At 50.7% G+C, this 11,230-nt stretch overlaps 1 protein-coding gene across 9 annotated transcripts in view; it reads right to left on the bottom strand.

Annotated features, from left to right (window-relative positions):
• Positions 1 to 947: 947 nt before the first annotated feature.
• The window catches only part of LOC123344610 (Grid2 interacting protein), a 102,484-nt gene continuing 92,201 nt past the window's right edge, over positions 948 to 11,230 (bottom strand). For all 9 annotated transcript variants that reach the window (XM_044981014.1, XM_044981006.1, XM_044981008.1 and 6 more), the window contains 5 exons: positions 9,199 to 9,285; positions 6,847 to 6,976; positions 4,708 to 4,826; positions 4,065 to 4,229; positions 948 to 3,248 (listed from right to left, as the gene is read on the bottom strand). In XM_044981014.1, the coding sequence (XP_044836949.1) occupies positions 3,177 to 3,248; positions 4,065 to 4,229; positions 4,708 to 4,826; positions 6,847 to 6,976; positions 9,199 to 9,285 (573 nt within the window). In that variant the 3' untranslated portion in view covers positions 948 to 3,176. The remainder of the gene's footprint in view (positions 3,249 to 4,064; positions 4,230 to 4,707; positions 4,827 to 6,846; positions 6,977 to 9,198; positions 9,286 to 11,230) is intronic.

The raw sequence follows: 11,230 nt of genomic DNA, 5'->3' as shown, positions 1-11,230 counted from the left end.
GCAGTGGTGGCTTTAGGTCAGCATATTCAATGGCACTCAGTAGCTCATCTCAGCTGCGCGTGTTCTCATTCATTAAGGGCACCTTTGAAAGGGCTGCTTGGTATTTAACTGTGGTGAGTGGGCTCTTCTAGAAAGTGCCGCTGCCTCAGAATCGCCTGCTGGAATGCCGGAGGTGTGCGTGAGGCAGGCTGGGGCACCCGCTCAGCTGTCTGACTCGGGTTAGCCAGTCTGTTCACCTAACAGCTGTGCAGGGCTCAGAGAGTTAGGAAGGAGGTACATTTATTTTACATGTACGTGGCACTGAGGGCTTGCCCAGTGAATGGATTTTATCTGTGGCGTTTTGTAAAACTCTTTCAAACTCAGTCTACAGTTTAGGCCCATGCTGAGGCCTCATTATCAGATTAAACCATTACATATATGCAAAGAGCAAAAAGCCACAGTGCCTACCAGCCACCACTATAGGAAATCTGGGAATTCACTCACATGGTTTATTTCCTGCTAATGCAAATGAAGCAATTGCCACAGGAGAGAAATCCCCTAGGGAACATGAGCTCAGCCTGCTCCAATTGCCTTTGAGAGGACTGCAGTTCTCTGACTCATGCGCAGACTAAATATTTACTGCTGAGCAATGTAAAATGGCAGCAGTATTTTAAACCGCCTCACTCCCCACTGTACTCTGAGCATGGAGTCACAGGAAGCCTCCCACAGAGATAATTATCCCTTCTGTTCTACTGCTGCTATTGAGATGGTTAAACAAGTGAAACCTCTCCCTAACTGGAGCAATGATCTCTAAAGGGAATAAGAAGGGCATATAAAATATTCAGTCTTAAGATGTGCAGTTATAAAAGCTGCCAACCACAGAAATACACCCTCTTTATAAGGCTATTGTGGAAAACCAGGGTGTGTTATAGTTTTTACCTATAATGGACTCAAATGCAGTTGGGAGGCAGACCGCAGTAGCTTTATTTTGGGGACAGCACATAGGTTTTGGGTAGAGACTGAATTGTGACTATACAGATAGTCCTGTTATCAAATAAAATAACCATATCTCAGAAGTTCTGGTTCTCTGAAAATTTTCACATAAAAATACCATCTGGAAACAAAGCGATTGGAGTTTTAGCTATTTTGTCAAGTTACAACAGGTAGCAAAGTCTATGTACAGCATTTTCATTAATGACAGTTTCAAAATAACCTCAAACGGTTTAAATACATAATATGTGCTTAAAAAAAGATCAACTATACACAGTATGCAGCATCTGAAACACAGAATGGAGACAAATATGCATTGTCCTATCATAAATCAAGGAGAAAAAACACGGCTCTGATAATGCAATGCTTGGGCAGCTGATAATACAATGCTAGAAGCTACCTGGCACTTAAAGCTGTAAAAACTGAAAACACTTGTGGAAATATACATCACTTTCTACAGCGGGGAGTTTTAAAATTACTGAAAACAAAGGATTTGATGCACATAAGGTCTCCTGTAAATAATGCACCAGTTGGTGATTCTCTACTCTCCGCACAGGCTGTGAGAGGACCTCTTGCTCTGGCATCAAGTGAGGAGAAGCATTTGGATGAGAAATGTTACCTAAGCTCCAGGTGTTGCTGGAGTGTTTCAAGGAGCAGGATGTTAGAGCACATCAGAATTGAAAGGCAATGACTGCTTTTTGCACAAAATAATGCCCAACAATGTGAACGCATTGATGCTTCTTGCTGTAAGGATCTGAGCAAGCTGTATCACCTGGAGGCACATGCAGACCACAAAAGTCTAGAAGAGCATTAATCCCAGAAGGATATCTCAGATATCATTAAATTTACCTACACAATAATCAGAGGCTGCCAGAGCAATGGAGCATGGTGTGTACAGTTCTGCCGTTCACAGAATACACTTGGCATGAAGGATCGATTGAATCCTACATTATGTCAGATGTTACCACAGAACTACAGGCCCTCAGTAAATGATTGAAAGGTACAGCACATACTTGGTTTCCTGCTGGGCTCTCTGGCTAGCCTCAGAAGCTACACTGCAGGGCTTTAGATGCTTGAAGGAATCCCACTGATTGCTAGACTTTTAGACTGCCAAGGGTTTTACACTTTCTATGGAGGCTTCAAGATGCTCAGTGAACTGTGTCTCCTGGCAAGTCCATGTAGATCTGGTGAGGAAGATGTTAATTTTCTAGTAAACTGTCCAGACCCATCAGTCATTGCCACACACCTAAGCAAATAGGACACAGCCAGGTAGGAATTTCAGGATTGTCCCACTGCATAAAGCAACTGGATGGAATCATATTGGACCTATGTTTGGGGACAAAGTGGATACACCATGCACAATTCTGGGAGGTAATTTCCTGACATCATCACTGACCTTTCCCTGCTGAAGTCCAGGATTAAAGACTCTGAGCCAAACCCTGAAGTGCCCTGCCTCAACCAATGCGGGGTCAGTGGGAGTTCTGACTGGGTAAGAGCTCTGGAAACATTAAGTGCTGGCTGGTGGGTTCGAAGGCGCTGCAGGGACTCTGAGGAGGAATTCAGCTTGACTCATCAGCGGTTCCTCCCAAGGTTCCCTGGAGAGCACGTTCCAGTGGCAGCTCCATCACCAATTCAAGGGGTTTGGCATGTGCTGCCTTCTGTGTCCAACCAGCTCTTGCTCACTGGGTAAGGGACAGGTCCTGGCCCTGCTCTCCTTCTGACGCCTTGGGAGCAGTGCCTGTGTCCCATAGTGGGAGAGTGCTGAGCCCTTGTTCCGTGGGGAGAAGAAAACGCTTTGTGCACCCACAACAGAGTCCTGGGCAGGGTTCCCAGGGTCTGCTACTGCCGACATGTACAGATTCTGAAAAATGTAAGGGGTTTCTACATCCTGGTGGGTCTGCAAACCTGATTCAACTATGCACTGGAAATCTACGGCACTAAATGTAAGATCCTGTAGTTAGGACTAACACAGTGTTTTTCTTAACTCTGTAACCCTGCCCCACCCATCCATCCATCCCAGGACCCATCCATGGTGCCTTTTCACAGAAGTTATTCCTACAGTGTCCAGATTACCACCAAAGAAGCCCCTTTGCCTTTGTCCATGGTTCTGATTGGTGCTAACATGACAGCAGCATATTTACAACCAACAGGAACCAACTGCACTTTGTTGGCAATAAAGTGTTGCACCGAATGTCACCACAAGCCCATCACCAGGCAAGGGGCGAGGTCATCCTGGGACTGCGCTGGCTTTCGCAGGCCTGCACATCACTGAGCGCCCGCTGCAGGGAGAGAAGGAAACAAAACAAGATGTGTCATCAGGCAAAGCCAGCTCTCCATGGACAAGGAGAACGCTTCAGCCTCGCAGAAACACGCAGGATTGCGCTCTGCCCTCAAAACCTGCTCCATGCAAATTCTACCCAAGTCAAGGAGTGGTGAGCATGAGTGGCTGAGGGCAGTGAATCTGGTTGCAGGGATGGTGCCAAGCAGAGAGAGGATCAGGCCTATGCCCAACTTTCCTCTTCTACAGCAATTTCAGTACAGGTGCAGGGGACTGCACTGAGCCTCTGAGACTGAAGTCCTCTCTTCTTCCACAGACCTAGTACAGCATGTGCTGTGCAAAGGCAGGTTTCCTCTGACAGTGCCCTGCAGGAGTGCTTCAGGACTGTCCTGGGAGGACTGTCTGTCTCTGCGCCCTTTCCATCCTTCGCCTTCGGCTGGGCCCATTGGCAAGGGGTGCCAGGTAATGCCAAGTCTGTTGTGGAACTCGCTGTCCCTATGCTCAGACTCAAGCCCGTGATCAGTGCCCTTCACAACAGCCCATCAGATGGTAACAGCAATTGCTTCACTTTACATCTGGTCAATATTCGGCCTGGTGACCTAGAGCTGAAAGGCTCTGAAGTATCACCCAAGTCTCCTGAGCCAGCCAATTCCTGACTTGCTTTTCTTTAAAGATTTGGATTTTACTCACATTCAGAGCCAAATATTGAGTTAAAGCTAAACTAAGCCCCACTAGCAGGTGATGCAGCAAAACCCATCCCGGGCCTTTACGGTGAGACCCCACCCATGTCTGCTGGCTCTATAGCAATGCAACTCACCTCAAACTTGCTCATGAACTCAGCAAAAATGCCAAAAAAAGATTCAGATGTGGTCACTTTGGAGTCTTCCCCAAAAAAAGACAGCACTTTGCTGAATTCCTCCATGGCCTTATGCTGCAGGTCACCCAGAGATTTTATAGCGGGATGGGCGCTCTCCAGGAAAGACTGAGAGGAATGGTTTAAGGGAAAACTACACCATATTGTGGCAAGATCCTGAACAGATGCTGCTTCGAAAAGGGTGGGTTTTCATCTACAGCCCAACAAAAGGTCCCCTGCAACGTGAGCACAGCAACTGTGGGCTGATAAACTAGTTAAAAAGAAACCCCCCCACAAAAGGGAGTTTGTTTTGCACAGGCAACGTCTCTGCATCCATCTCCTACAACACAGGGAGAGACAACACCAAGAGCCTTCTGCCCACAAGGGAGTGGCTTCCCCCATGATAACTCTGCAAAGGCATGAACACTGGCAGCCTCAGTGTGGCTCCATTGGGAGCCCTCTCACCTCTGGGTCATAAAGGTGGAGTCCATGCCATGCTCTTCACCAAAGAGTGCCTCCTTACTAGATGGCCAGAATGCTTAACAAACATCGGGATAAAGAAAGCAGATAGCGATGTTTGTGATTTGCCTCTTTTACAGAAGGATACATTCATCACAATAGCAAATTTGTCCTCCTCAGCAGCTGGCATGCTGTGGCAGGCAGTCTCTATTTCACTGATGGTGGTGTGAAGGTCGTTGAGATCGGCTGTTAATGTTCTCTGATTCACTGAATAAGGAGGAGAGTTTAAAACAGTGTCATTAAGATAGTTCTGAGTCGGTGCTGGCTGCTGCTAAACCAAGAGCAGGAAAGTGAGATCCATAGGTCAAAAGCTTTACAATGTGGTCTACAGCTGCCCTCATCTTTAATGCAGAGGTTCTTCTTGTGGAGGTACATGTCCCAGCGTGTGCTGCTCCCTCTTGACCTGAGTGACCATGCTGCATTGCATTCTGGGTGAAGCCAGACCTCCAGGTGGGGACAGAGACATTCTTACTGACCTCTACCAGGTGAGTGAGCTGCCCATTAGCCCAGAAAGAACTGGTGATTGTCAGGAGGAGACACACAGAGAACACTGGAGAGAAAGTGCATCTTGCCAAGTGCAAGAGGCCTGGGGGGTTCAATGGCAGAGGAGGAAGGGTAGTTATGGATAAATCAGTACTTTGACGTGGGAGGGGAATTTAGTGAGTTTAGCCACAAAATGAATGGATGGAAGGAAGGATATTGATTGTTAAGGGGTGGGGGGGGGAGCAGGAGCTGGGGAGAAAGAATTAGTAATAAAGACAGAGAATTATTTTAAGAAAAGCTAGGTCAAGTGAGAGCACTGGGCAGGAATATTACAGGTGCAAACAGGCAAAGAGGAGAAAATTAAAACCTAGGGGCCTGAATCTCCTGTCTCTTACACTACTCCAGTTTTATGCAAGTGCAACTCCACTGACTTTGACTGAGTTACTTCCAAATATCAGGGAGAGAGAAGAGACTTAGGCCCCAGGTCTGATATTCAGCATGTACATACTGCATGTTGGGCCACCACTGACACATGCGCATGACAAGCCAAAGGACCATGAGACCTTTCAATTATAACTCAGCCACACGTGCTGCTCCCACTTGTGTGATGTCTGCAGTTAGAATGGGAACTCCTTGGAGCAGGGTGTGGGGCGGCTCTGCGTGTCGCTAAGGCACACAGCACAGAAACATTATTCTAAACAATCAAAGCGCTGGGATCTGTAATCATCACAGCCACCTTTGTCACACCTGCACGCTCAGGAGGATGGGGCCTGCAGATCAGGTGTGGCTGTCAGGTCCCCAGCTTGGCTATGAGATGGCCCACAAGAGGCCTGTGTTTGAGATGCTTGTGAGCTCAGTACTGCTGCACCGGAGTTGTTCAGACCTCTGGTCCCGACAGCGTGATGCCGATGAGCCATGAGAATGTCTGTGAATATTCAGTATAACAACTGGGGCCTCATCTTCGCTGCTAAAAAGGTATGTTTTTCACCACAGGGTAACTAACGTATGAACAATCCTGAGGTAAGAACACTGTCCAAGGCACTTTGGTTTTACCATGAAGTACATTAGGGCAGGTCAGCACTAAAGGGTCTGGCTTAAACCCAGCAAAACCAAAGAAGATGCAAGGTCAATCACAACTACCACTGTATGGAACGTCTCCTTTGGGGTCTAGCGATTGCTGCACTGCCCAGTGGGCAGAGTCTGGGCTGAGTTCAAATACACACCCCAGGGTTGGAACACTTCCCCCAAGGTATCTGAACTCCGAGCCTCCTGAGGCTGCTAAGCTGGGCTAGAAATCTCACAAGAGCAGGCTCCCTTCTAAGATCTCCAATACTTCCACAGGGCCAGAAACACCAGGGGCAGAACCTTCCTTATGGTATTATGGTATTTCTCCTCCACTGCTCACCAGGACGTGGATGGGCCGAAGCGCAGCATAAGGAGTAAATAGTATTAAAACAGGAACCAAATCTTTTCAAAACACAAGAATGGACCATCTCTAAAGGGAACCTAACTAAACCCCCAGATCCAGATACCTCCAGGCTTTATGGCTCCGGCCCATCGCTAGTTCTTAGTTATCCAGGCTACTTTCCCTGTCTCTATTTGTGTCAAACTACTGCTGTTCAGAGGCTATGCCTAATGGTGGCATGGAACCAAGAGGGGGGCACAGAGAGGCAAGGGGCAGGGGAGTCCTTCATCAGTCCTATATCAGGACAGGTTTCTCTGAGGATGCTCCTAGTTTATTTACCTTTGGCAGCGAGCGGCACTGTAGGAAGGTCCTTGGCAAAACCCAGAAGTTCTGGGAAATGTTGGCTAAGCGATTTGGCAAGAATGTGCAGGAAAGTAGATTTCCCATCAACGGTCTTGGTTGTGTTCAGCTAGAACAAAGCAAAACAGGTAAGGAGATTCCTATACGGGAAGGTGGGTTTTTCACTGACCATTCAGCCTACATGTGCAGTTTCCAAAATACTGCCAGAAACATTCATGCGCCTCTGCTGGGATCACTCTGCACTCACGTTCACAGGAGCTCCCACCAGCAGCAGCAGCAGCAGCGGCACGTTACGGATTAATGTTTAAAAGTGGTGTTTAATGTTAACACAGTATGTTAAATCCAGATTAGTGAAATGGAGAAAATAGATGAAAAGTTTCCCCATGTTGGGGACAATATTCCCTCTAATTTTTCCCACCCATGTGTAGATTGAATTTGGTTAGGTGCACCAATCTGGAGGTGATGTGTGACACCTCACCTTCATCAGGGGCGGCTCCAGACCCCAGCACCCCAGCACGCCAATGCCACGGGGGGCGCTCTGCCGGTCGCCAGGAGGGTGGCAGGCGGCTCCGGTGGACCTCACGCAGGCGTGCCTGCGGAGGGTCCGCTGTGGCCACGTGGGACCAGCGCACCCTCCACAGGCACGCCTGCGGGAGGACCACTGGAGCCGCGGGACCAGCGACCGGCAGAGTGCCCCCCGCGGCTTGCCGCCCTGCTTGGGGCGGTGAAATGTCTAGAGCCGCCCCTGACCTTCATACAGGTGCATCTAACCAAATTCATGCAGTGGGGGGGTAAGGCCAAGGGGTTCAGAATGTGGGAGGGGGCTCAGGGCTGGGGCAGAGGGTTGGGGTGCAGGGGTGTGAAGGCTCCGGCTGGGGGGGGCGGGCGGGCTCGGGGGGGCCAGGCAGGGCCACCCAGAGGATTCAGGGGGCCTGGGGTCTTTGGCAGTGGGGGGCCCCTGCCGCCGAATTGCCACCAAAGATCCGGCACTTCGGCGGTGGGTCCCGGGGCGGAAGGACCCCCCGCTGCCGAATTGCCACCGAAGACCCAGCACTTCGGCGGTGGGTCCCGGGGCAGAAGGACCCCCCACTGCCGAATTGCCGCCAAAGACCCAGAGCAGAAGAAGCTCCAGGGCCCCGGGCCCCATGAAAGTTTTCTAGGGCCCCCGGAGCAAGTGAAGGACCCCGCTCCAGGGCCCCCGAAAAACCCTCATGGGGCCCCTGCGGGGCCCGGGGCAAATTGCCCCACTTGCCCCCCCCCGGGTGGCCCTGGGGCTAGGGATGAGGGGCTCAGGGCTGGGGCAGAGGGTTGGGGTGCAGGGGTGTGAAGGCTCCGGCTGGGGGTGCGGGCTCTGGGGTGGGGCCAGGCACCAGGGGTTTAGGGTGCAGGAGGGTGCTCCAGGGCTATGGTGGGAAGAGAGGGCTCCCCCCACCTCTCGCCTCTCCCCCCTGCAGCAGCACCTGGGGCTGAGGCTGCAGGGCAGGTGCTCTCTCCCCTGGCCCCAGCAGGTCCGGGCGGTGGCATAGCTGGGGGCCAGGCTAGGTTCGGGCTGTGGGAGGGGCACCCCTCCCCCGGCAGGTCCCCGGGCAGGTTCCCTGAGCACCTGCACGGTGCTAAATAGGGGGCTGCGCAGCTTGCAGGGAACTTCGGCTGGGGCCCTGTGAGTCTACCTCTGCCTCTGCAGCAGTCTCTCTTTCTGCCCCTAGGTCACCAGCACACCGGAGCTGCATGAGGGCACAGGCAGACACTCACAGTGATGGTTGCGGTATAAGAACCTATACAGAATAGCAGGCCTTCTCCCGGGAGATGTCCATGATGCCACCACAGCACCATTATTAGCTCCTGCCAACCTAGGAACTGAGTGTGAGTCTGAGACCCCCCACAGGGAAGCCCACTGTGTCACCACCAGGGCCAGCTCCAGGCACCAGCGTAGCAAGCAGGTGCCTGGGGCGGCCAATGAAGGGGGCGGTGGGGGTGTGGCATGTCCGGCCGTTCGGCGGCAATTCGGCGGCGGGGCCGTCACCCCCTCTCTGAGTGAAGGACCTGCCACCGAATTGCCACCGATTGCGACTTTTTTTTGTGTGTGCGCTCGGGGCAGCAAAAACACTAGAGCCGGCCCTGGTCACCACTGGCCCAGGCCTGCTTTATAACCCCTGCCTTGGTATCCCCACCCTGCCACTGACCTGCTCCCTTCAAGGGGCCCTGAAATGGCCACTGCACTCAGAAGCTGTCTTTGGAAATACATCCAGTACCCTGGTCCCTACCCGAGCTCTCAGAATTCATCAGCATGAGAACAGCATGTGCAATGAGGACTGTTCCCGTTCGCCTTACCTCGGTGAGGAAGTTGATTTTAAAGCCTGTCGTTTTATTGGTCTTGGGCTGCCCATTGTTCAAATAGTTCCCCATTGCCAGCACAAACTGCAAAGAGAACCTCCCATGAGTGATCAGTCACCGAACCCTGCGCTGTTACGCTCCCTCCCCACTTCCCTTCCCACTGTGCCTTGTGTCAGCTCCAGCCCAGCATATCAGGAACCCAGCAGGGAAGCTAGTTTTGGTGCAGCACCTGGATCACCGATAGAGAGCAGCCCTGTGGGATCAGCTGAGAAAACAAGCTTATTTCTGTGCCAGATCAGGACCTGATGCGCATGCTTGGAAAGTTATGAAGGGAAACTGCAGTGATTCGTTACAAGGCATTAGACGGACGAATAAATATTAAGGGCAAAATTCTGCCTGCTCTTTTGTGAATGCACAGTCACCCTGGCTCACCTGCACAGGAGCCAGGCACAGTCCGGGCACAGCACTCTGAGCTCTAGGCCCCGAGGCTACCAACAGGCCAGCAGCATCCCAGCCCCACGGGGAAGTGGCCAGTAAGCTGGGGTGTGGCAGTAGGTGCTGGGAGGAATGTGTGCTGCTCCTTTCAAAGACAAGTATAAGATGCACTGCACAGCAGGCTCAGCACCATCAATGCTCTCAATCAGCTCTGGAAACTCTTCCAGCTCCAGATCTTTTCCTTCCCTAATGAGGGCTACAAAACATAGCACGTTGGCCATCTCCAGCATTAGCTATCTCTGAGTAATGACTGTCAAGTATCGGAGGGGGAGCCGTGTTAGTCTGGATCTGTAAAAAGCAGCAAAGAGTCCTGTGGCACCTTATAGACTAACAGAAGTATTGGAGCATGAGCTTTCGTGGGGGAATACCCACTTCGTCAGACTGTGCGATCATTTCAACCAAACAGTCTTCAGATATGTAAAAGATGATTATACAGAGGATGGTGATCAATTGTTCTCCATGTCAGGCTGGATATTAGGAAAAACTTTCTAACCCTAAGGATAGTTAAGCATTAGAACAGGGTGGCTAGGGAGGTCGTGGAATCCCTGTCATTGGAGGTTTTAAGAACAGGCTAGACAAATACCTGTCAGGGATGGTTTAGTCCTGCCTCAGCGCAGGAGGAATGGACTAGATGATCTCTCAAGCTCCCTTCCAGCCAGATATTTCTCTGATTCTATGAATCAGGATATATGGCAAAAGGGTCATTTCCCCCCCACATACATAACTCAGCTGAACTAATTCTGAGGCTGTGTCAGCTGTGGGCTGAGACAAAGCATGGAAAATGTTAGCCTAAAAAGCAACAGGGAGAGAAAGTTCTGAGTAACTGGGAAGGGAGGAAGGTGGGGAGGTAGGATGGAAACTGGAACATACCATTAACTACAGTGGCTGCTTCAAGCACATGCTATCATATTTATTAAAAATGAATTCTCCATGCAGTTTGTGGGAATACCCATCACTGCTTTAGTAGGTCTGTAAGAGCAAATAGTGTCTCTCTCAGCAAAACCTACCACTGGAGTTCCCAGCAGGTGTTCCAGTCTGATGGTCTAGAGACCAAGGCGGGGAATGCAGTTCCCATGTGAATGTACAGGAACTCAGGAGACTTTCAAAGCCATTTGCACGTTTGGTTACTGACTTGGAGGGGGCTTGCGCAGTCAGAGGGCTCAGTGGGAGTTACAGACAGAGGATTTTTCCTGCAAGATCTGCAATCCCGCCTGAAGTTCAAATGGGAACTAATGGCCTGATCCATCGCATCTCACTGGCCAGGAGGCAGCTTCTTGCGTGATAGTTAATGATGTATTTGACCACTAACTCTGTGCAGGCATGTGTGCATGATAGATTGACTTTGGCTTGCAACTCGAGGAAGTAAACAGAATCTCCTTTATCTTCTGCAGCAGTCTCCCTTCCAGGATCAGTGTTTTGGGTATGTAGGCCCTGCCCTGGGATCTGTAAGCCTGTTGTATAGGGAGCTCTCCTGTTGATCCAATAGCAAAGTACCCATGCTCTTTGCTGCAGAAGGCCAAAGGGCTTGGATGCC

The sequence above is a fragment of the Mauremys mutica genome, chromosome 11, assembly GCF_020497125.1.
Source record: "Mauremys mutica isolate MM-2020 ecotype Southern chromosome 11, ASM2049712v1, whole genome shotgun sequence".
In the NCBI taxonomy this organism is placed as follows: domain Eukaryota; kingdom Metazoa; phylum Chordata; order Testudines; family Geoemydidae; genus Mauremys; species Mauremys mutica.
The sequence above is the reverse complement of the archived record's forward strand: the minus strand, read 5'-3'. Positions and strand labels throughout refer to the sequence as shown.